Below are 26,148 nucleotides of genomic sequence, written 5' to 3'. Positions count from 1 at the left end.
GTCAATGCTCTATATATCAGGCTATTCATCCAGAGGAACACACTGCCCCCCCACACACACACAGCCTGCTGCGCCCCAACCCCCCCACTCGCCTGCGAGCACTGGGCAGCACAGGCCCAAGCGCACGCAAATGCAGACTGGAGATGTCTCCGTGAGCTGCGTCACCTGCTCTGCCGGGCCCAGCCTGCCTGCTCCCCCTCTGTGAGTTTCAGAGTTGTTTCATTCGTCGTCTAAAGTTTTCTTTTGAAAACTGGCGCCACCTGTACCTACCAGGCTGGTTGTGAGGAGTCAGGAAAGCAAAGTGTAAACGCAAAGCCCTCCGCACAGACCTCCATGAGAAAATACGGCGGATGCACTTACGTCTGATGCCTTTGCACGTGAAGGAACAATGATCATGGCAAAGTGAGTGTGCGTCCCTAAAGACGCAAGCTGTGGTACATCACACGAAAGGCACTGCAAGTGTTTATGCAAAGACAAGGATTCATGTATAAATGCCCGTGCTTCACCTGCACGAAGAAATCATGACAAGTGAAGTAAGATTGAACACTTTAATCAACTATAACAAATCAATACTCATATAAAAATTCTGATTCATGCAGCGGTACACAGATTACACAATGTCACATTATGCAAAACTTACACATACTTCTGAGTTTGTACCTGCAACAATATATACATGTTACCAGAGTATTTTACTTCCAAAGCATGATACTCTTCAGTTATAAATAATGCCTGTATCAAATACTTGCTAAATACATTACATTTCAAGGTCTGCAGCATTTTTTTTTTGTACCTCAAAATACACACACCACCAGGATGCATCAAAGATACACCGGGCCCAGTGTTATCATTTGTTACAGACTTCAATTCCATTTCAAGAGTGGATTTTCTGACACAGAAAAGAAAGGGAATAAAATGTCAATTCTTGTTTAATGCTTGAAGAGCTTCCGCACTTCTTATTAAACACACCAGAAAACCCTTCATCTGCAGAGTAATTAGTTAAGGTGCTACCTATTGCATATTAAATACTTCCAATGATTGCATCTGATTATTAGAGTTATAAATCTGTGAAAACGGGAGCTTTCCATGTGCACTGACAGACCTTCCCCTCTACCAAAGTGAACCCACCCAGCTCCGAGACCCTCATCTGACTTCAAAGAGACCGAGAGAATAAGCATGCTTTCTACTTCACTCCCACACACAGTGACACCCACACGGCTCTAAGACACATGTGTACAAGGACATCAAAAAGTCTTCCCTTGGCTGACAAATCCAAGGCAGACTGCTTTTCCTAAAAAACCTACAGGGGAAACTAAAAGCCAGAGTGTAACAATCCCTGGATACATGAGACAGCAGTTCCTTTTCTCTTGAAGATGATCCTGGCGGGGTGGCGGGCTCGGATTTGTGAGGGTGGAGGATCTGATGACGGAAGGACATGAGGAAAGCCAGTCTGTCACTAATGAGCCGAGGTCTCCACTCACCCTTTTACATACAAGGCAACATTTTCACAGCTGGAAAATTACAATGAAATCTTCACTTACTGCCAGAAGCACTGGGTATAGTTATGTGAATAATACTATGTTCCCACGAGGATGACACAACCAGTCTTAGAATATAGCAGCACAAAGCAATACTGAACCTTCCTCACAAGTGACATTATTTTATACACAATTCTAAGAAAAGACTGTTATTCAATGGGATTAGAAGTGGTGGGACAGCATGTTAATACCTACAAGAATGAATTTTAGGATCGAAAGGGGAACTAAGCTATAAGACAACACTTTTTAAAATAACAGGAACATTTCAATTAAGAGGGGTTAGTGTAAGAGAATTTAAGACAATTTTGAGGTAACTATGAATTCTATGATTTTTCTTAAAATCATTTTCTTAAAATTCTCCCTTTTTATTGGTAGAAATATTTCCGAGCATGAAAGTGAAGTAAAATTAGTTTATACACCTAGGTACCAGAATTATTAAGTGCACATGTTTTATTTCTACTTCTAAGGTACTAACAAAAATCTATTACAAAAACACAACAGTTCCATTTTTGAAAAATAAAGTGATCTTTGTGACTTTTTAATTTATAATGCTAGACTAGAACTACTGTTTGCACCACTGCCCAACCCCCAAAATACTGATCACCTGGGAACTCATTTTTATGGTTTGTTTATGGTCTATTAGCTGTACCAATTATAAAAATATAGTTAGCTTTACTCTAGGTCGTAAGTAAAATTTACAAACATCAGGACATTTTCAGGCAGTGATAAAGCAGATTTTCAGCACAATTCTGAATCCCAAATATAAAGATAAAAATTAAAGTTAAATCACTGATAGATGGGTATCTAATCCTCAACAGTATTTCACAGGCAAAGACTTCTGCTTTAAAAATAAATTCCTCATTAGAAGGATAGCAGGACTTGAACCATATACTTTAAGGGTTCTATTTATACAAAACAGACCCCAATATAAAAGTGACATCTTGGTTTATTCTATAAAGAACAAATTTGACCAAAGCATTAGAAAATATATGTAGATAATGGTCATAATACTGAAACATATGGATCTAGGTATTTTTTAAAGTGTAAGTAGTACCAATTATGTAACAGCAGAAAAAAAGTGCTACAATTTTTTAATATTTAGTAAATGCTATTTAAAAATTTAAATACCAGGCCAGAAAATAAGTTATTAAGTTACTAGGATCTTATTGTGAAAATAAAGTTCTATACTAGATTTTACTGTTTACAACAGAAATTTCTAAGTGGGAGAAAAGTTGGCAACAGCTATTACTATTTAATTATTATTCTTCTTCTATTAAACATCGTTTTATTAGGGAAAAATTTTCAGAACTCCAAAATGTTTTCTTAGGAAAACTATAGAAACTCAGAAGTACAAAAAACAGGATTTTAGCTTATGAATATAAGCTTGGCCAAGCAGTAACTGATTCAACATACTAAAGGGAACAGTATTATATCTGCTACACTGAAATACCAAAGGTTTTTTAGCAGAGACAAATATTAGACACAAATGTAACTCACCAAAGGCTGGGGAATACAAGTCTCTATATACAGGTTTACATTTTAAACTCAGAAAACAGAAATAAGAGTTTCACAGTGTTTTAGATGTAAAAATAAGTAAAAGGTAACATTTTAGACTGCAAATTTCATACAAGTATCTTCAGCAATTCTTAGAAATAATCGACAGTTTCGGCAGCAGACTTAGAAAGTCAACTAATGGCTTTGTGATAAATGTAACCTTGAAGGGTATGTGGAGAACTGTGAAAAACGTCACGCCAGTCGAGGTCTGGTTTAAACACTCATATCCCTCCTCTAGTGCCTCTTATTTTGATTCAAAACCCAAATGCAACCATCTGTTCTATTATTTATGTAACTTGAAACCAAGCCTAATTCTTAATTCCTAGAATCTGCCCAAGGCTTTGAGTTATCAGGCATCAGACAATCACCTACGTCCCCACCCCGCCCCCCAATACCACCATCACCAAATTACCTTCAGCTACAACTTCCTAATATGTTCTTTGCTAGTGATTTAAAGGCATGCAGAAGCTCAACAAAACAAACTGCATTAGCTTATCTTCTGCTTATATCTTAAACAAAACTCAAATGTTAAGGTAAAAAAAAAAATTTCAAGAAATGCATGCTGTTGAGAGGTTTAAGGAAGTTTCCTAAAATAAAGTCAACCTTTAAGAAGGACTTTGGATTGTGACTTTTGGAAAAAACTGATGCTGGAGTAAGAGTGACTCGTTTTAAAACCAACATTCACCTAGACCAGGGTGTTTTGAAGCAGCTTATCTTGAGTAAACCCTAGAGTAGCAATTATGATTTATTTTTGTATTGTCAGAGCACACTCGCATTTTCAGTTTAGAAAATTGGTACCGTCATTTCAGAGGCAACCAGTTGTTTCTGAATGTTCTAAAAATACATGTGTGTTTGAGGTATATGCATGTATTTTATATCCAATGATACATGAACTTATATCCATGTATACCTATATATAAAATATGAACTTTTTTAGTAGTGTCTGTGATCAGTATTCCTGTCTCTAAATTAGTGTACAGATTGACTTCTCAGAAACCAGCCACAGAATCCTTTCTGCTTTATGAGAAATCTGTTCCTGAGAAATATACCACATACTTCTGAAGCTACTTCTAGGCTTATGGCAAGTGAGCGGGCCGGCACCGTCACCTCAGTGAATCCTAAAGAACTTCTCATTCATGGAGAAGCTGGCCCAGTTTCAGCTGGAACGTTTACATGAAGAGTCCTTGCTAATATTTACAAGAAAAATCCAAATTTCACAATTTCTGGGAGTAAGGAATGAAACTTGATAGTGTTCTCTCAGGAACGCCTTCTTCTCCCCCCGCCCCTCCCCTCCTTCTCTTTCTTCCCCCAATTATAAGTACAAATGGTTATTAACTGTTGGCGAATTTGCCAGCTTTCCTGGACGGCTCGTATGGCACTCGGAGAATACTGGGCGTCTCTTCCATCACCCTCACAAGGAGGTTGTCGATGTAGTCTTCCAGCTCCCGGATGTGGGTGTCTTTCCTTCTTAGGAGCTCTTTGTGCTTCACGAGCTCCTGTAACACCTCCTCGTAGGTCAGGCTGCGGTAGCCTGCAGCCGCGTCGAAAGGGTTGCTATCCTACAACAGAATCAAGACCGTCACTTTGCGAGGCAGCACCTCAGGGGAAAATGAATCATTGCTGGTTGTTTGTTTTTTTTTAAATTTTAAACTCCAATTTTGGTCTTTTCAAATCCCAATCAAATACTTCCTTGCTCTTGGCTAGAATTAATATATAATTCCCAGAAGGGCTGAGGGAAGGACGAAGGCACCCCGTTCCTTGGGTGCCCCTTTTTCTGAATGAAAAATGGGACTTTTGATTGTAAGTCTAAAGTCTTCAGAATTTTTTTTTTTCACTTTATATAGTGTGGGTGAGGTCCTAATACAGGAAACTGGTCATAAGAATGAGAGATAAAAATGTTCTATGATAAATACAATAGAAAGACATAAATATTGAAGGTCTTTATAAGAATGAAGTGGAGGAACTCTAAGCAGCTGTGGAAAAAGACACATCTGGACATTAGTTTAGTCTTCATGCAACTGCTTCCATTAAACTGTGTTTTAACTTTATGCCTCTGGCTTTTTATTGAAGATGGTTATAAACAGAAGCAATATCCAATCTGCTTCTCCAATTTGCTATGAAATGTTGAAGGCATTCAGAATGAAATCAGTGAGTATCCTTGTAAGAGACCCCTATGGAGTCACTTCTGTTTTAAATTAGAAGCAAATAGATTTTTCTCCCTTGCCTACTTCCTCCTCCTAGTACAAATACCTATACGCGTCCCTATTTCCCTTTTCACCTTGGTTACCAGAAATCTCAGAGTTTAACTATGATCATTTTAACACTCGTGATTAGTATATTTATATCATCTCTCCTTTTTTTTTTAAATGTTATTGGTGGGTAAGGGGGAAGGCATTGGTTAAATTCATTTATATTATAAAATATTCTACCATTCAAATGGAACTATTTCTCGGGAATTTAATGGAAAAGACATGAAATATATAGTGCTTAACAGCTGTATTTTTCAGTGTAAAATTAGAAGACACTTTTAAAAACCACAGTACTGCCAATTAAACTCCACAACCGGAAATGCTCTCATCACTTTATTTTGAAAACACCACCACTTAGATTAAGGAAAGTAAACTCAACACTGAGAAAACAGGTCTTTCCGAAGGACTCCTGGTATTCATTTCTGGTATTCCTGGTGTTCATTGGTGGTAAGGAACGGGAACTAGTGAAGGCAGAAAGGCCTCTTCCTTTTTTAGTTTGCAAATGGGAAATACACTTGACCTTACTCTTTTTCAGGATGAGCTTTAATTTGCTATCTTCAAGAGTTTTTGTCAGTAAAGCAGAAGTTTGCTTGTTTGATTGCTTTTTTGTGGGTTGGGGTTCGGGGGGTGGGGAGCATGAGGTGTGGTGCATACCCAGAAGTGCTTAGGTCTTACTCCTGATCGGGCTCTGGGCCAGTACAGGGGTCAGCCGCAAGCAGCACAGACGCCTTACCCATTGTACCACCACTCTGGCCCCAGAAGTTTAGCTTTTTATCCGCTCTCCCAGGTACCCAATTTTGCAGACACTGAAGTGCAAATACCAAGCTAAGGCTTGGGGGTCCAACGCTTGGGACCAGCGGCAAAGAATAACCTCAGGACTGAGAAACCTCTAACGCACAGGACCTCTCAGGTTTGGTGGGAAGACAGAGTTTGCAGGAAATCTCCAGAGATTCAGGGGGCAGAAGTGCCCATGCAGAGGGCTCAGCTAGTTCCGAGGCGGAAACAAGAGTTGAGGTCCAGTGGTCAGTAACCTACAGTTAGTGGAGGATGACTGGGAAATGGAGCTCAGGGAAGGAGCAGAGAGAGGCTGAACTGGCAGGTTCCTAAGAGATCATCAAGGATGATGAGTGCTATTAAGGACACTTAGACTAATTGCTGTGGGACTAGGAAGTCATTGAAGGTTTCTAATCAGAGGAAAGGAGTGATTAAAGCTATGTTCTTGGAGAATGAAAATGGCAGCCATGGGCAAGATCATTCTGAGGGGCTAAGATCAATGATAAAGTATCGAATATTGAAATCCTGAGTTAATAACAGTCTTCGGGATTTAACAGGCTAGATAAAGATGCTCAAGTTCTTTAAGGCTGAAACAACTTATTAGAAACTGGGAGCAGATGCAACTTCATGAGCTGCAGTACTGTTGCTCTAAAAAAACATTGCAAATCTTTCTGTGCAACAAGTAAATGGCAATTCTGGAAATGAGTCAACTTATACTTTATTCTCCTCTCTCTGAGATCAACATTTGATAAGGCTCTCGTATTTACTAATATATTTAATTGGTGAGTTTATGGACACAGAAATTAGAATTTCCTAATCACATTTTTATAAACTACTTACTACGTTAAACAGGCTTCCACAGAAAAGATAAAGCACACTGTACTGCGGCTGTGTCAAATTCAGTGCCTGCCCCACCCGGGCAGAACCTGGCCCCGGAAGGCGGCTGCGACACTGACATTATGACCCATGACCCTAATCCCCAGCCCTGGACCACAGGGATGAATTTGTATACAGACACTACTAGGGGAAAAGAAAAGGACAGAGGAGAAAAGAAATGATAAGGCACACTACAGAGATAATTTTGTTTAAAATTTACTTAACATACTCAAATGTTTCTTATTTTAAACTAAATAATTCTGCCGAGATTTAAAAAGAAACCAATCTGAGTCTTTCTTTCCTTTTCTGAGTAACAAGAAAGTTCCCTTTAAACTCGAAAATGTCTGGTCTGCAAAGTGACTTTTCTGAGCTGCATTTTTAAAAAGTACTGATGCCCAACTCATGTGGCTGTGTATAATAAAGCATTTACTGAAAAACAGGGGCTCATGTGAGAACTGCAGGGATTAATAAAATTAAACAAATGAGATTCATAACTGATTAGATGACTGTTTTCTAGGTTTTTTTTAAAAAAAAATTTAACATAATAGTATCTGTTTGAGCCTCCGAGTTTAACTCAAATTATACATATATAAACTGATTTCTCCAAACTAACTGATACTACACAGAAAATAATTTACACGGCTGTAGCAAACACTATGCCAGTTTTACCAGATAACGTGTAAAGTTATTTTTCAAACATTTTCTTAATTTGGTGGATGAAAAACATGTCGGAAAATACTATGTTGATATAACTAGTGTCATGATATAAACCAATCTCAAATCTGATTTCTCTAAACCCTACTTCTTATCCTGGGCCGCTCTAGTTCCACACGTTAGGGCTACAGTCTGAACAGACTTGGTTCCTCACGTGTCCTGTTTTGAGTCGTCACAACCATCAAATACTGTCCAGAAATTTCCTGGAAACACTGTTCTGACTTTCCTGATACATTTTCCATTTGTCCTTTTATGTGAAAACTTTACCCCAAATTTCTGCATCAACTTTCTAGGCAGGAAAACATATTAGAAACACATGTACTACAAACAATACTATAAAAATATAAAATAATTGAAGTTTTATGTTCAGTTTCAGATTTTATCCCATATTTGAAAATCACTGTAAACCTTCCAATTTTTAAGCATAAAATGCTTAAAGTAACTGATACACTCTCTTTCTCTTTATATATATATATCTTTTGTTGATACAATAAAAATAAAATAATAAAGATAAATATTTATTAATAGGTAATGAGATATGTTCCTACTACAAAATTCATTTTGCTTAAAAAGAAAAACTCAAATATAAAATTAATTTTTCAAAAGATAGTACTGAGGTTACTTTTGGAAACATTTCTAAAATTAAGAGTTCTCCGGCCTGATAGAGATTCTCATAACCTACACTGGGAAGCTAAGCCTTCCGTCTCCTGCAGCACACCGTATCAGCACATTTCGAAGGTGTCCTCTTAGACTGAAATAATGTAGGAATGTTTTCTTTCCCCTCTTCTCAACCCATCCTTTTTCACCCTTATCCAATCTATGCTAAAATTTTTCATATGCAGATTAAGAAGATAGGGGGATTGGGTGAAAGAGTAATAGGATTATTATATGGAGTTTTCTACTACGAATTTCAAATACACAGTCCAGCAAAAGACTTTTGAGAATTATTAGTGAACTATTTTTATTTTACACATAGTCTAGCCTTTTAAATTAGAAAATGTATGGTCTCTCTTTTTTTTTTTTTACAATATTTAAATTTAAACAAAAGCAAATTATCAGGACTCAAAATAACTGAAGATTTAAAGAAAGGTTGTCCTGGTAACCAAATATTGGTGGGGTACAAAATGACATCCAAGGCAGCCAGAGGAGAGAGAGAGAGATAAGATGAAGGCTTGGCATTCTCTGATCATCTCATTATTGTTCTAATGAGGAACTTTGCTCTGGGAATATCATCTCAGCTACTTTCACATCTTTTGTCCTACTCCCTTCATCTCCCTTTCAGTTCTTAATTAGGCTTTAAAGAGCTCACACTGCCCTTTCAACTGGCTACTGCTCCTGTTTAAACACTGCGCTTTCACCGACAGGTGTTGGCACTAGCCTATAAGACATACAAACTTAATTATAAAATACTATGTCCAGAAGGGGAAAAAATAACTTGGTGGATTGCTATTATTGGAGAACTTAATGTAAATTACTTCAAACATCTTATAATCTTCAACATAAAAATTGTTCAAATACTTTCCCTCAATAACGATCAGGACGAGGATGAGCTTTCTCCTCTTAATTGTATCTTGAAGTAAATTAACAACACCTAGTAATCCTTTAACTGTCATTTAGAATAGTTAGTATTCCGGAGAAAAATAATCACACATCAAGGATTCTTTTATCACCTTTAAATCCTTTAACTAAAACAATTTTCACATTTTATTTCTTTAAAGAATTCGAAGGATGCTTTTATAGCAATAAATTACAAGATTTGGAAAAGTACATTTACAAGCACAGAGAAATTGTAATTAAGGTTACTTAACAAACAATAGCTGCACATTAAATCGATTTTTTGATGTTGCATTTTGTTTGAGATTAAGTAACCGCCTGACAGAATTCATTTTATTATCTGATCAAAGGCTAACTTCATATATTCTGACACATCTCACCAGACTGCCACATTATAAAGATTTGAACATTTATGAAACATCAAAACTTACAAATCATTTACATAAAACAGTAAAAACATGGAAAAAATCCTCCAGTTCTAAAATGTTTTCTACAATTTTAAAGGCAAATAGCTACATTTAGAATGGTTTACACTTCACCATGGTTTCTTCTAGGCATATCACATCACAGAAAATTGTGCTGTGCTATTGCTTAAAAAAATTCTTATTATACATCTGGATTGCACACATTAAGGACAGATGGTTCAAACAGCAACCATCAGCCTCTCGGAATAAAGGCTCTATTTCTGTTATTCAGTGAGAATTTAGTTTTCTACCAAGAACATGTGCCCATATTTTTCTAAAACAACTGATTTTCTAAGGCTTAATATATCTAGTCTACACCAGCAATAACACACTGAACCGAGATCCAAAGCTGAACTTGTAACTCATAAAACAAAGGTACCTGAATAATGTCATAGAATATGCCACTGAATTCGGCTGGTGATTAGCAACCCCGCCGGTGCGGTGGCCGGCACTGTGCCTGGACAGGGCCCTGTTCTCAAGGCTCTTCCAAACAGTGTGCAGGGCTCCCGTTCCTCTGCCGAATGTGAACCGCAGGTTTACTCTTACTTCGTGACAATAAGAAGGGTCCGGTTTTCCGTGGGCTCTTATTTCCTAAGTCTGGCACTGACCTTGACTTACAGCTTTCATATTAACTTGAAAATAGCCTGCGCCGTGCATGCGACCTCGACTGGCTCCAGTTACAATGACGTTGGCTGCAGCTTCCCTAGATCACACAGCAGGAACACCGCGGGCAGATCAAAACCCAAGTTCGAGCCTCTCTTAGCCTCGTCTCCCCAGGGGACCACCAAAAACTCTAATCCCCAGCACTGGAGGAAGACAGGGCCGGTCAGAAACTGTGCCCGGGAGAGGTTGGCGGCTTCGGACCGGGCTCTGGTATTTCTCCAGCCCCCCCCCCCCCCCGAGGCAACTCACCGGAATTTTCCTGAGGTCTTCACTGCTTGCTGGATTCACATGAAAACTGAGAAACAAAAGATAAACATAAATGTTTCAAGGGTGTGACAGTTCATGTGGGAGGAAACAGAAAGACATTTTTAACCAACACTGCAATAACCATTTCTGAAGTCCTAAATTAGTCTGATGAAATTTAATTCGGGATCTGGTAGAACACATTTACCGAACCCTCTTAAAGCACCTACAAATGTTAGACTTGGATGAAGAACCCTTTGGTTCTAAGGGGAACTGAAGAACCGTATCGTGAAAAGTGAAGTTTCGGAAATACCCGGGATTGTATGCAGTGTGATGATTCCTAAAATGACATTTTATAATAAGTAACTCATTTTATTTTCACAGGTAACTCACCTGGGGCTTCTAAACACAACGCTGGAAAATTGAGTGAACTTTTAGGCTGGAGGGAATGCAGAATAAAAGGACTTGCAGTAATCTCTAAAAAATTGTCTACGTATTAAAAATTAACTTTTAAACATTATTTTCTCAGTGAGAATAAGTTCAGGGTTGTATGAAAACCACATTTGTCATTATTGTGGTTTCAAGAATTAAATACCCAAATGGACCAAAACAAAACGGTTTTCTTCCAAAGGCAGAGTAAGAAAACATCACAGCTGAATACCAGAATCATTTTCTTCTTTGAACTATGTCCATTAAGAAGGGGCCGCAACCCAAACGAAGTGAAACTTCAAAGCCACCTGATGAGTACATATTTCAGCGTTGCTATTCATGTCTAACTTTTGTCCGGCACTTATGATTACTGACCATTAGAACCTCTACAAAGCATCACCATCCTAGCAACCTTTTTTGTTTAAAACCACAACTGCACAGCGACAGGACTGCGATGAAGGTGCTTGCCTTACATGCCGCTGACCCTGGTCGGCAGGGCATGGTCCCCTGAGCACTGCAAAGAGCAACCCCCAAGCAGAGAGCTGACAGCAGCCTCTGAGCGTTGCAGAGGCTCTGACCTCACCTCCCCCCGAGAAGAAAACCCCCCAAATTAAAAAAACCAACAATATACAAGTGTAAGATATATTTTTTTCATCATCTGTGCATTATCAAATAATTGAAAACTTTTCTAAAACTTTTTGACTGTGTGTGAAAATCGGAACACTGGTTACTATTACAGCCAATCTCTCGAAGTCTCCATTATTCAGATTTGTGCCCCAAGCTCTAACTCTATGACCCATGGGTGCACACACTCTTTGGGAGACCAGCCGCATGATCCAGTGTTGTTTGCTAATAGTGAAGACTGGCCAACCTGGCTTCCGGCACTGAATGCTGACCTCTCTGGGCTGGACTCTGGGACACAGAGGTGGCATTTCGGTAGGGCTGGGTGATGGGGAAGGAGGGACAGAGTCGTCTATTTTATCCACCCGCAGCGTGCCATTTCAGACCAACACAACTCGCACATGACTTCATTCCCCTTGTTGCACCATCGGGACCACTCTCAGAAGTCTAACTTGAGGGTGACTTAATGAGGAAGCTCCCAAGCAAAATCCAAAAGTGACCCTGTCGTTGAGCGCAGCCCAGGCTGGAGTGCCGTGGCAGCAGCTGCGGTCACATGCGCTTCCCATCCTCCCTGCGTCCAAGCCAAGGAGGTCAACACAAGCGTCCAGCAGGATAGGATGTCCCTCCTTGCCCCGTTACCTTCCCGGAAGTGGCTGTCTTCGATTCTATTTGCTAGTACACTCTACCCAATGCAGGCAAAAAAAGTGGCTCAGGGCACGGAAGCCAAGATTCTCTCTGCTGTGTGCTCTCTAGAAAGAGACTGAAATTTAGGCCTAGGTTTCTCAACTGTAAAAACAGGAGAACAGCGGTACCTATTGTCTAGAGCCACCGTGACAGGTTCATGAGTTAATATCATGCAAAAACACCGAGGAGAGAGGTTAGCAGAGAGAACACGACCAATACACTATTTTATTTACAGAGCACTTAGTCCGTGGCAGACACTGTTCGAGCCATCTTCATGACATGTATGAAATGTATGATGCCCGTGTTCAAAATAAGGTAAGGAAACAAGTGTGTGTGTGTGTGTGTGTGTGTGTGTGTGTGTGTGTGTTGGGGGGGTGGGGGAGCAGAGCGTGTGGCTCTAGAATCTGACCTGTGACACAGTCTAGCCCCCAACCCCTTCGTGGACATCGACTCAGGGAGCACTGGGGCACCAAGGGAGCCCCAACACTGTGCCTGCCACCTGGCTGAACCGGAGCAAGCATCACCTTGCTCTGAACTCGGCCCAGGGGGAGTCGCACCTGTGGGGACCAACGGGCTCCTGGAGTACAACCCTCACACCGCAGAGCAAAGCAGCGACTGGCCGAGGCAGGCCTAATCCAAGGGAAAGGCGGAACTCAAAATGACAGGAAGACGACATGCAGGCCGGAGAGACGGCAGCCGGTGTGGGCCCCGGCAGGACTGCCGCACGACGGAGACCCTGCAAGACTCGGCAGTCAGGAGGGAAGGAAGCAGGGTGGGTCCTGATGCAAAGCACAAAGGACCTGGAACCCGCGCCACGGCGCAGTGCGCGGGGCCTGACAATCCTGCCTTCTCCCACAAAGCGTACGGGCCTCCCACAGAGGTGTCTCACCACCATCGGAATCTGCCTCTGGAGTCAATTCTTGCACCGAGACACAGAAATACTTGCGATATATCGAGTGCAATAAGGACTGTAAGGAGCATCGAAGCAAGGATTTTTCTCCAAATCACAAAACAGTGTGTTCCATTCACTGGTGTGGGCCCCTGGAACTAACGTGAATCTCAACGACAACCTGGAACGCGCCTGAAAACACTGAAGAATGATCCACCGAAACGAGGGCCGCGTGCAGCAAGCCCGGCCGCCCCCACTCTACCTGGTGTGCGGGGAGAGCTGTGGCACTGCGCGGGGGCGCAGGGCTCGGGGGCAGGGCTCTGGGCCTGGGCATTGTCTGGGCTCTAAAGGCAGAGTCCCTCCCTCAGGGCCGCCTTTATAGTCACACACTGACGTGTCAAACACATGACGGACTCAGTCATTCACGGCCGCCTGTTCTCGTCTGTCCTTATGGGGGGGAAAAAAAGAGTGAACTGAACTGGACTGAATTAGCTGGTGAAAAATAAAATGTCTCTTTTTATCGAAGTGTGGCACCAATTTGTGCTATCTTTCTCTTTGGACTCTGTCCTCGTGTCAGACGAGATACTGAATAATAGTCTGACTGCTCAACTGAGTGGGTGATGAGTTTTTTTTTTTTTAAAATGGTAATTTTCTGTAACGTAGAAAGTAAATCAAGACAGTTCACATTCAAGAAGTTTAGCACAATGTAAACTTCAGAACTTAAACATAAAGGGCAGCAGAGAATTCTAAAGTAAAAATATTGTAAATTCTTACTAAAAAGTTTGTAGTTAATAAAATGCTTCACATTTTAAGGCTCTTAGGTTAGAGACGGAATATCTTTTACTTAAGATATTCCCAATTAAAAGAAATTTTTTCTAGCAAACATTTTAAATTTTAAATGAATAGCATTCGAGTATTTTATTTCCAGGAATCAATAGCATTGTTTCTGAAATACCGACTTATCCCTATATTATGAAGTTAGAAGAAATAACGAGTGAGGACATAAGCAAACTGGTGAAAAGCTAAAACTGGTCCAAGAGTTTTCTTTGTGCTTTTCCAGTGAGAATCCTGAAGACAGGAAGAGACTATTGAGTCTCTTCCCTTTTATCAAGAGCAAAAAAGTACAAAGTACTGGTCAAGACAAAAACCCACAGAAGAACAAAGATCTAGTACAACTGATTAGCTATCTTGTTAGTATAATATAGTGCAAACTGTGTAAATTCCTGGCTCTAAGATTTCAAATCTTTCAATGAGAACTCACGTAACAACACCTGAAACTCTTTAGAAGGCCTTAAAAGCACGTATTATTGCAATTTCCACAGTATCTCTTTCTATGATTTCATGATATCACTGCTGCTGAAATTATAAAGTTAAGCCCATTCTGATTTACAACCAAGCCCATTTTGTTCTGTGCATTCGGTTCCTGGCAGAATCCAGGTGTCCATCCTACGGAGGGAGGCGGAGAACGGGATGTGGAGAAGAGTAACTTCTTCCAACCCCACTCCAGTCCTTCTCTCACGCGTGAAAAACACTTCCGACAAACTATTTCCAAAACAGAGTATCTTCTCGGTGTTCTTTAACAGAGAGAGTGGATTTTAGACACCTGGGACCTCACTTCGGTAACATATTTGCAGGGGTGAGGGGGGCGGTCAGCAGAGGAGTGTAATGGAACCAGGACCTGCAGAGGCTGAAGAGAAACACCCGCTTCCTGGGCGGTGGGGGCACAGGACACCAAGCCTGGCACAGTGGCCCCGAGAGGCTCTAACCCACCGTCTTAGGCACTGTCATGGTCAGTGGGAGCTCACTCGGTCCCTGGAACAGTCCTGTACACTGAGTGCCATCCCCCCCCCCCCATTATTTTTTTAATTGAATCCCAGTGATATACACATTTACAAGGTTGTTCATGACTGGATTTCGGTCCTATCATGTTCCAACACTCATTCCTTCACCAGAGTACTTTCCCACTACCAATGGTCCCGGTGTCCCTCCCCTCCTCTCCCCTCCCCTCCCCTCCCCTCCCCTCCCCTCCCCTCCTCTCCTCTCCTCTCCCCATCTCTCCTCTCCTCTCCTCTCCCCATCTCTCCTCTCCTCTCCTCTCCTCTCCCCTCCTCTGTCCTCTCCTCTCCTCTCTCCTCTCCCCTCCCCTCCCCTCCCCTCTCCTCTCCTCTCCTCTCCCCATCTCTCCTCTCCTCTCCTCTCCCCATCTCTCCTCTCCTCTCCCCATCTCTCCTCTCCTCTCCTCTCCTCTCCTCTCCTCTCCTCTCCTCTCCTCTCCTCTCCTCTCCTCTCCTCTCCTCTCCTCTCCTCTCCCCTCCCCTCCCCTCCACTCTCCTCCTCTCCCCCTCCCTCTCCCCCTCCTCCTTCCCCCCTCTTCCCCCCCCCCTTTTGGGCCTTATATTTTACAATACAGACAGTGAAAGGTTCTCACATTGTCTGGTCTATCCCTTTCCCTGTGCCCTTCACCCCCACACACTCCTGTGGCAAGATTCCAACCATTCACCTGCCCTCCCAGCCCCAGTTGACTCTCACCCTGGATATTAGTCTCACAGCACTGTAGCACTGTTGTCCCGTTGTTCATCGATTTGCTCGACCGGGCACCAGTAACGTCTCCTTTGTGAGACTTGCTGTTACTGTTTTTGGCATATGGAATACGCCACGGGGAGCTTGCCAGGCTCTGCCGTGTGGGCGGGATACTCTGGGTAGCTTGCCGGGCTCTCCGAGAGGGGTGGAGGAATCGAACCTGGGTCGGCTGCGTGCAAGGCAAACGCCCTACCCGCTGTGCTATCGCTCCAGTCCATTAGCCTCATACTATATATATTTTACATCCCAATGAATGCATTCTATACCTGTCCCTCGCCTTCTGACCCATTTCACACAACACAATACCCTCCATCTTTCTTTCCATGGACAGAACAGGAAACAGTCCTAGGAAAGAAGCTTGACCAAGGTAAACCAGCCACTCCAGGTCAAATCAGGACGCAAAGAGAGCGGCCACACTCCACAGGGCCAGCCCTTGAGCGTCCACTCCTGCTTCCTCCGCGCTTAGCACTCGAGACCGCTCTTCCCACTACGGGCCCAGGGCTGGCCGCTGTCAAGGTCTCCAGTACATCTGCCGAGGAGAGGAGTCTCCCGTCAGGAGCGGCCAAGGGAGGAGCTGCTGCTGCTCTTCTCTCCGCCCCTCCTGCTGCAGCCCTCCTTGCACCCGGGAGGCCGGCCAGGGCCACTCCTGGGCCCCAAGTCCCGTGGCTCAGGTGGACGCCACCAGCACCAGGAGGGCGTGACCGCCCACGCCCAGCGCCACCCTGCGAGGCTGCAGCGGAGCTGACCGCGGCCGCTCCCTGCTGCCCAGCCCGCCCTGCGGCACTGGGCTCCTCGCGAGCCTTTCTGACACTTGCTGTTCTCTGTCATCCATTGCCTGCTGGGATCCTACTCTCTGGGAATACAATAAATGCCATCAGCAATTGCACTGCATAACTTGAAACGGTTAAGACAAAGGCTTTTTCTCTTTCTCTTTTGGAAGAAAGATCCAAAGTCAACAATGTGGCCTGATGACTCCTGTGGATCATCTACTCTCCCCTTCTATTTCTGGACTCTGTAACATAAATCGTGTTAGTTTAACATGACTTCGTTCGTTTTTTAAAATTTTGTCTTCTAAAAATATACATCTTCTCCTAGTATATAAATGACAATTCACTGCTGACCATGAAACAATGCCTGGCCTTCTCTTTAACACTTCCCACATTCACAGAGCTAGGGAACGCTATGTTCAAATTTATTCTTAGTTTAGCACGACATGGTTTAAGGGCTGGTGCTCCTACGGTGCTGAAACAGAGTCGCTGCCTACAGGGACTTGGACTGGAACGATGCCACCTCATGTTCATGGACTGCCTTACAGCGGAGAGCACGTGTGGACCAGTAGAATTTCTCTAAAGATGCTCCCAAAGGAACAGCCCTCACTGAGGTGGGTAACATTACTTAGGCAAGAGCGTAACCACAATCAGACCCGGCTCTCAGGGATCTCAGCTCCCATCCGCCCCCTCCCTCACTCCAGACAGGACCAGGGTGGTAGCCCCCTGCAGCCCCCCATGCCTCCTAGTCCACTGAGATCTTCTCACCTCTCCAGAGCTTGTCTGCAGTCATTCCACCAGGGAAAAACATGCTTTCAGTTCTGGGGCTGGAGCGATAGCACAGCGGGGAGGGTGTTTGCCTTGCATGCGGCCGACCCGGGTTCAATTCCCAGCATCCCATATGGTCCCCTGAGCACCACCAGGAGTAATTCCTGAGTGCATGAGCCAGGAAAAAGCCCTGTGCATCGCCAGGTGTGACCCCCCCCCAAAAAAAAAAAAACCAAAAAAAAAATGCTTTCAGTTCTGCCCATCTCTGATGCCTCCTTCCTCACCAACTTGGTTCCTCTGCTCATTCACCTCCTCTAACCTGAATCTCATCCAAAACTTCTTTCCTCTCCTGTGTGAAGGTAACTAACAAATGATTTTTATGTAAGTTAGCAGCCTCATTCCTCTATCCCTCCACAGCATTAAAAACCAGTGACTGGCTGAAACTCCCCCCTGCAGGGTCACAGGGAGCCTCATTTCTCCTTCCCAATTGCTCCTGTTCCTCTTCATCCCCCTCTTCGCACTTGTAGGTGGGAAGCACAGGATATTTCTTATAGTCGAGCCATAGCACAGTGGGTAGGGCGTTTGCCTTGCACGTGGTCGACCCAGGTTCAATTCTCCCTCCCTCTCGGAGAGCCCGACAAGCTTACAGAGAGTATCCCACCTTCAAGCTACCAGGAGTATCCCACCTTCAGCCTGACAAGCTACCCATGGCGTATTCGATACGCCAAAACCAGTAACAAGTGTCACAATGAAGACGTTACTGGTGCCCGCTCGAGTAAATCAATAACAAAGGGATGACAGTGCTGGAGTGCTACAGTGCCTCTTTTCTACTCTATGTAGGGCACTTCCCCATTCCCCCATTCTAGAAACCGATGACTTCCAAGTCTCTGACCTTCCATCCCGTTTTCTTCCTCCTTCCAAAGACCGCCTTTCCAAATGCCAATACAACGTCTTGGGTAAGGTATCCGAGCTGTTCCTCAAAATCAAAACACCAAGCATCGTTCCGCCCATTGTATCAGCTGCCTTCTTCTCCTCCGCATGGCACCACGGGTGCGCTGGTGGCGACGGTGAAGCCCCAGAGACTCTGGGCCCCAATCCTCAGCCGTGCAGCTGCGACCCTCCCCACTCGGCCTCCTGACGTGCCTCAGTTTCCTCACCACTACCTTCCCCTCTTCACCATCAGCTTGCCTCCTGCCGAGGTTGCCACCAGCCCTGAGCAGTCGTCAGGTCTGGGTCAAATTGGGTCCACACTGGTGGCTAGGTATGGAGTTGGCCGGGTGTCAGTCTAATCGTATCATTCACCTGTCAAAAGCCTTCTGGCCTCTCATTTTCTCCAGAATAACATTTCTCAGCCTGGCTTCCAGAGCCAACTGGATTTGAGTGCAGTTATCTTTCCGGATATATTACCCATGGCTGGCATCCAGGAACAACCTATCGACTAATTCTAAATTTCAAACTTATTTTTCAATTGAGAAGCACAAAGTCCAGTACCCAGTTCAAAGAACTGGAATTTAAAAAATTTTTCACATGATATAAACACAACAATGTTTTGTATGACAAAGTGTAATTCAAATATAAAATATACAACTAACCAGACCTCACACCTTTCCTGAAAATTAACTAAAATTCAAACATAGACCTGACTCCCGGAAAATAATGTAAGAGAAAAATCTTGATGACCTCGAGTTTGAAAATATTTTAGATATATCATGATCCATGAAAGAACTGATTGGCTGGATTTTATTGAATAAACTTTTTCTGCTGAAAAGGAAAAAAGACAAACCACTGACGGAAAAGAAAATATTTGCAAAAGACATACCTGATGAAGGAATGTTATCTAAAATATACAAAAACTGTTCAACTGTGAAAAAAATCCACCAATTGAAAACCGGTCAAAGAGCTCAACAACAACTCACCAAAAGAGACAGGCAACAAACAGGCTTCTGAGAAGGTATTTCACATCCTCTATTATCGAAATTCCAATTAAAACGACACACCTATCAGACTGGTCAAAATCCAGAACACAGACACCACCAGTATCTGCATCCGGATACGGGGCGTCATGAACTTTCACTCACTGTGGATGGGAATGCAAAACGGTCAGTCACTTGGGAAGGCAGCTTGAAAGTTTCTTACAAAACTAAACATACTCTTACCACCGAATCCAGCAGGCATACTCCTTGGTTATTTACTCAGAGGCGTTGAAAACTTAGGTCCACACAAAAATCTACAAATGTCTACATCAGCTTTATTGAAATTGACCAAATTTGGAAACAACCGGAGTTTTTCTACTGGGGGGCGCTGAAGGCTTGGGGAACACCCTCAAGGTGGCGCTCCGGGGGTCTAGAGGTCTACTGGGTCTTGGGGTTGAATGCTAGAGGGGACCAAGATATGGTGTTGCTCAGAGGCCAGCGGCCACTTGGGTCACACCAGCACTTCTTGGGGGCTACACCTAGCAACGGTGGGGCCATGGGGTTGAGGATGGAATAGGAGATCAAGCGAGCGCTGGGCACAGGCATGGCAACTCCCTCAGCCCTGTGCACCCACCCCCACCCCAGGACAGCTTAACAGTGATGGGCAAACGAGTATGCGGACAGAAACCAAGACTTCTCTTCTCCACTTATGACCCCCCCTTTTAATCTGGAAAAAAGGTAACATGACCCCGTGTATATAAAATAGGTAGAACATATGACTAATAGCAAATCATTTATTTTTAAATAAAACCTTGTGACCCCCACATTCAGTTACATGGCCTCACATGTCATCATGACCCCCAGGTTACGAAGCTAGGATACAGACATGGGAAGCCTGGTCAGTACGAACCTAGAAATGAACTAGCAAGCCATGAAAAGATATGGAGAAAACTTCAAAACATATCTTACTAATGAAAGAGGCCAATCTCAGAAGGCCACATAGGATATATGAGCCCAAGTATGTAACATTCCAGAAAAGGTAATAATATGGAGACAGTAAAATGACCAGTGGTGGCCAGGGAAGAAAATCCAGGGGCCACGCACAGAGGATTTGGTGGGAGGGTGAGGGGTGGGGACAGGGAGGGAGAGGCAGGTAAATCCCATGTCTGGTACCATGCTGGTCACACTAGTCCAGAAGCATCTGCTGAACCTCACAGAATGTGCAACACCCATGAGCCCTAACGTAGACCCTGCGCTCTGGGGGAGAATGGTGTGTCAATGTGGGCTATCGACTGAGTGTACGACTAGTGGGGGAGAGTCCTGTGGGGGAGGAAGAGTATGGGCAATCTTGATCTTCCACTCAACTTTGTTGCAACCTAAAACTACTCTAAAAAAGTCTACTACTAAAAGATGAAGTCATGAAATTTGCATATAAGTGGATCAACATGGAAAGTATCATGTTAAGTGAAATGAGTCACAAAGAAAGGGATAGACACAGAAAGACTGCGCTCATCTGTGGAATATAAAGTAACAGAACAGGAGACTAACACCCAAGGATAGGAGAGATAAGGACCAGGAGGTTGGCCCCATGGCTTGGGAGCCGGCCTCACATGCTGGGGGAAAAGACAGCTCAGACAGCGAAGGGAACACCAAGTAAAGTGGAGGACCCGCTCGGGTTGGGATATGCGTGCTGAAAGTAGACTATAGACTGAACACAAGGGCCACTCAATGCCTCTACTGCAAACCACAACACCCAAAAGGAGAGAGAGAACAAAAGAGAATGCCCTGCCACAGAGGGGGGGGTTGTGGGGGGCAGGGGGGGTTGTGGTGGGAGGGATACTGGGATCATTGGTGGTGGAGAATGGGCACTGGTGGAAGGATGGGTACTCGATCACTGTATGACTGAAACGCAAACATGAAAATTTGTAAGTACGTAAATGTAGCTCACGGTGATTCACTATTAAAAAAATTTTTTAAAGTCTATTACTACATACGCATAATCCACATACACGTACAATGAACAGAAGTTTGTCTTTGGTCTTTCTATCTTAATTCTGGATTCTCTATCCTTTTCTATTTTAAGTCACTTGAAGGAACTCTATCTCATTAAACATCTCATTTTTAGCATTTGACACACTGTCAGGGCATTAGCAAATGCTTATAAAATGTTTGTTGAGTGATTTCAAACAATACAAACTAGGCAAATAGTTGATGGTGTCAATCAATAGACAGTGTCAACACAAGATTTAACATCAAGATACCAGGTTCCCAAAGACCAGACGGAATCTTTTCCTCCATACAGAGTTAATGTATTAGTGAAAGGCTTTTCAGCTCTTTTAAGAAAAGGAGATACGTAGAATTATTCCAAAACTTACAACTGCCAATAGAAAGAAGTTTCCAACAGATTAATTTGATATTTTTCTGGTAAATCCTGTAAGAAGTCAATGCATTCAGAGAGACTCAGCATTAAAAACATTTAAGGAAATATTCCTCAATGGTCCTACTTTACAAGCCCTAAGACCTGAAGTGTCCCAAGAGGGTTCCACCAGCAAAAGCCACCTTTACAAACACGTGTGTCCTATTTGCTACACGCGCAAACAGAGCTAACGAGGCAAGGTGCAACTCAAGGCTGGGCGTGCTCTTTCTTTTTTACGAAAAGCAAATAACTCCGCACCGAATCAGATTAATGCCATTATAAATTAAAACACTACATTCTCTCCTGGGACTGGGCATGTAGAACAAATACCTGGATGGCAAAAACAGAACCTCATACAAAAATGTCTATGGGGACTAGCAGTAATTTACTTATTAATATTCTCACAGGAAAATCTTTTATGAGATCTCATAGGCACAACAATTAAAACGGGGGGTCGGTGACACCAAAACTCACGGACAGCAAAAGGAGGGCTAACTGCTTTTTTATCACAAAGAGTAATACATATTTTTTTTTTTTTTGAAGAAGTCCTAACACTGAAGGTATAAAGGTAGTCAGGAAGTTAAGGCATGTTTCATCAAAAATGTAATTTCTGGGGCATCTCAAATCTAACTTAAAAAAATTTCCAGGTGGAATTTTGCCTTTCACTCCACACCACAATCATGCTTCTCTATATAAAGAAACTCAGGGCTGAAGAGACGGTACAGTGAGCTTGCCTTTCACATGGCCGACCAGGGTTCGATCCCGGGCACCACATACGGAGCCCCAGAACAGCCAGCAGTAATCTTAGAGCGCAGAGTCAGGACTAAGCCCCGAGCACTGTCGGTGTGACCCCCAGTGCCTCTACTCCAAAAGCAAGAAGCTCCACTCACTGAATCTTTCGGAAAACTGACACTGCTGAGTTGCATTTACCCTGGTGCCGAGTAGCACCTGGCCCGCCCGCCTGCCACACAGACACACAAGGCTATTTGGAAGGTGGAGATAGAGCAGGAATCAAGGTCAGTCAAATTTAGGAGCAAAACAACCAAATGAACGTGGAGTGATGAGGTTACGAGTCCCTGGACAGACAGACAGACCCGGCACAGGGTCTGTGTGCCCACGTATTCCAGGCTGATGTGACTCAGGGATAAGTATTTTCCGGGAGGACAGGCTAAGAATAAACTGGGCTGAAGGAGGACCACTTCCAGGAGGCAGGGGGAGCGTGCAGACCCGTCTGATTCCCGCTATGCTAGGTATAACAGCGGAGAAGCACACAGTACCCTTGATTCTTATCACCCTACCCCTGTCAAGTGCCTCCAAGGAGGGGCACCAGCCTCCCCGGGTCCTTCCACTGGGTGCTACTAGCCCGGCCCCCTGAGCTCACTCCCGGAAAGCCAAACAGGTGAGCAACTCGGGCACTGCTGGTCACTGCAGCTCCAGCCAAGGACGCGGCCTTCAGACACTCTCGGTACCCACGACTCTGTCTCATGGACTTTGAAACTGTTGCTAAAACAGGGTAGAGTCCCCTGCATAAAAACACACTTCAGCAAAAGCAGATGAATACGGGTCCTGAAAATTAAATACTCTTTCTGAACAGTTCTTGATCAGAAAGGAAAAAAAAAAAAAACTATTCAAGATCATTTAACGCATAGATACCCACTCATTTTAAAGACTGGACCTTGTAATATTTACATGTGTCTTGATACAATTTCCCCACTTGTCTTTATATGCGATTAAAATTAGTTTTCACTCAAGTGTTTTATTTTAAACTGAAAATCATACTCAGAAATACTGTCTCGCTAGCATCTGGTTTTGATTTCACGAGTATCTCTTCCTACTCAGGCTCCTCTTGTGTAGGCAGTAATGTCATTACTCAGAGTTTCCCCCGACTTGGTTTTCAAACACATCACTTACTGGCTGAAAAATCTTGGTGTTTTCTAAAGAATTAGGTGCAAATTCTTCATTCTGGTATGCTATAATAGGCCTCATTTCAACCACTATCTCCAGCCTAAACAGGTTTAGGTATGCTGGGTCTCTAAGATGCATTGAAAACACTTATTTTTACCTCTATTCACCTCTGTCTTTTTCCATTTTAATCTCCATTCATAAATGTTCTTTGCTTTCTCTTTTCATATTCCTAGTCTTTGAGATTCTGTTAATTCTACTTTTTGTAATGCATAAATAATATTTATCTCTATCAGAAGTTATTAACTGCATCACCAATTAGAATTGGCTATTTTGTATCTACCTACCTACGGTCTTAAAGACAGAGACACTGCCATATGCATCCTTTGTATCTTAATAGGAATACCATTCATGTATGAGAAAAAAAAGTAATGAATAATCAAGGAAGAACAAAAATAACTTCGGTGCTTACAATCAATCGAGTTCTAAAACAAACATCATTACTTTATAGTCAGAGTAATTATAAAACCTTTGCTTATAAGGCAATCACATTAATTTTCCAATGAATATAGATAACACCTTTATGTAATCTCACTATCACGATCATCCTGTTGGTCATCGATTTGCTCGAGGAGGCCCAATAACGTCTCCACTCGTCCTAGCCCTGAGATTTTTAGCAGCCTCTCTTTACTTGTCCTTCCCAACAGTACTGCATTAGAGGCTCTTTCAGGGTCAGGAGAATGAGACCCATCATTGTTATTGTATTTTGCGTATGAATACGCCACGGGGAGCTTGCCAGGCTCTCCCATACGAGCAGGAAGCTTGCCAGGTTCAGGGAGAACTAGGCTATAAGATGTGGCTTCCGGGAGTCTCCCGGAAGCGTCTCTCATATAACCAGCCAAATCAGTGAAAACATACAACACAATCTCCACTTTTGCTACCTTGCATGCAACTGGTCCATTTCTATTCCTGGAATCCATACGGTCCCCAGAACAAAAGCCAAGAGTGATTAGTGAGTGCAGAACCCAGAGTCACCCCTGAGAATCACAGCGTGTGGCCCCAAAGTGAAACAAAACAAGTTAGAGCCATCCCAAAAAATAGTTAGGGGCTGAGAGATAGTACAGTGGGTAGGACACATTCCTCCCCCACACAAACTGATTTGATTCCCAACTTTAAACTGGTTCTGTGAGCAGTGCCAGGAGCAATTCCTGAATGCACAGTCTGGAGTAAACTCCAAGCATTGCTGGCTATGGCAATAGCCAGCAATGCTTGGAGTTTTATTTGCAAGGTTCCTGCAGCAAATAAAAACCAAACCAAACAAAAAATAAATGGAAGAGTCTGGTGCTATAACAGTGGCATAACTTCAATTTATTTCATAATGATTATTATTGAGCTACATCTTCAAAAGAGAAAAACTATTAATTTTATTTTCTGATAAATGTATTACCTTTTTCAGCCAAGGAAAAATAGAAACACCTAAATTTTTCATTTATGTATGGTTGGTCCAGGGAGCACTGAGAAGACCCATTACTTAGATATAAGTCCAATGAGCTTGCTTAGAGTGACTATGACAAACTCTGCAGACATGGTGGGAAAAGATGGCACCAAGTGTCACTATTTCCAGGCTCCCTGTGGCAAAACACCTCAGGCCTTAATCCCCACGTTACAGTTCAAGAACTCAAGGCCTGGAAAGGTTAAGTGAGGCCTAGTCGCATTCCACAAACACACAACTAGACGAGCTCTAAACAGACACTTTTCATAAATAGCAATATTTTACTTCCTTAAGAGCATTCTATTACTATTAACTATTTTAATTTTCATGTTAAGACCATGGAATTCTTGCTAGAAAGAAATTAATCAAATACACCTTCTAAATCGAATTATTAAATTCCATTCACAATTTTTTCCAGTTAAAACTTCCTTTGGGCACTTAATTTCTTTGAAAATGAAAGAAACCAATTAAGAAACAAATATACTGTGCTCCCCCAGTACACAAACTCTGCGATTCACCGATTCACCTGCAAGTCCTCATCCCCACCGAGCTCCCTAACAAAGAGTCACCCCTCGCACAGTCACTGCAGGGCACCCGCTAATTGGCTCCCTGGCAGCCCACTTCCTTCCTCGGGAAGCTACCAGGCAGGGGATGGAGAGGGGAGCAACATGGCCAGGAGAAAAGAAATGGTGAAACTACTCAATGGTCGTGCTGAGGATATCAGAGTCGACAGAAAACACTTGTGAACTATATCCTCAAAACACATCTCAAAAGCTTTTAATGGCTTTTCTCGCTATTAAGGAAAACAACTGTCTTGTTACTCACTCCCTGGCTTATAACATCTTGTTCTTGGTCAAGGTCCTGCAAGAAGTCCTTCCTAGTGCCTAGGAGACCGCTCTTCTACCTGCCCACAGCCGACTCCATCCTCGGCAAGGTTCCTGCAGCTCTGATTCTGGGTCCCTGTCCCCAGCTCAGACAGCTAGGAATTTAGTCCTCTCCAAGGGGCTCTCTAAGCCCTCATAAATACATACATATTTGTTACAGCAATTTTTAAAATG

At 43.0% G+C, this 26,148-nt stretch overlaps 1 protein-coding gene and 1 non-coding gene across 2 annotated transcripts in view; one reads left to right on the top strand and one right to left on the bottom strand.

The window, feature by feature from the left end:
• Nucleotides 1-534: 534 nt before the first annotated feature.
• Nucleotides 535-26,148, bottom strand: part of RAB11FIP2 (RAB11 family interacting protein 2) — a 44,567-nt gene continuing 18,953 nt past the window's right edge. Inside the window, exons 4-5 of the mRNA XM_055119037.1 lie at nucleotides 10,636-10,681; nucleotides 535-4,651 (exon numbers count right to left, since the gene is read on the bottom strand). Coding sequence (XP_054975012.1) covers nucleotides 4,424-4,651; nucleotides 10,636-10,681 — 274 coding nt within the window. The 3' untranslated portion in view covers nucleotides 535-4,423. The remainder of the gene's footprint in view (nucleotides 4,652-10,635; nucleotides 10,682-26,148) is intronic.
• Nucleotides 6,999-7,135, top strand: LOC129399477 (small nucleolar RNA SNORA5). Its single transcript, XR_008627113.1, has one exon. It is a non-coding gene; the product is annotated as a small nucleolar RNA SNORA5 (small nucleolar RNA).

This window comes from Sorex araneus, chromosome 11 (assembly GCF_027595985.1).
Source record: "Sorex araneus isolate mSorAra2 chromosome 11, mSorAra2.pri, whole genome shotgun sequence".
In the NCBI taxonomy this organism is placed as follows: domain Eukaryota; kingdom Metazoa; phylum Chordata; class Mammalia; order Eulipotyphla; family Soricidae; genus Sorex; species Sorex araneus.
Note: the sequence above shows the minus strand (reverse complement) of the source record. Positions and strands in the feature narration are given on the sequence as shown.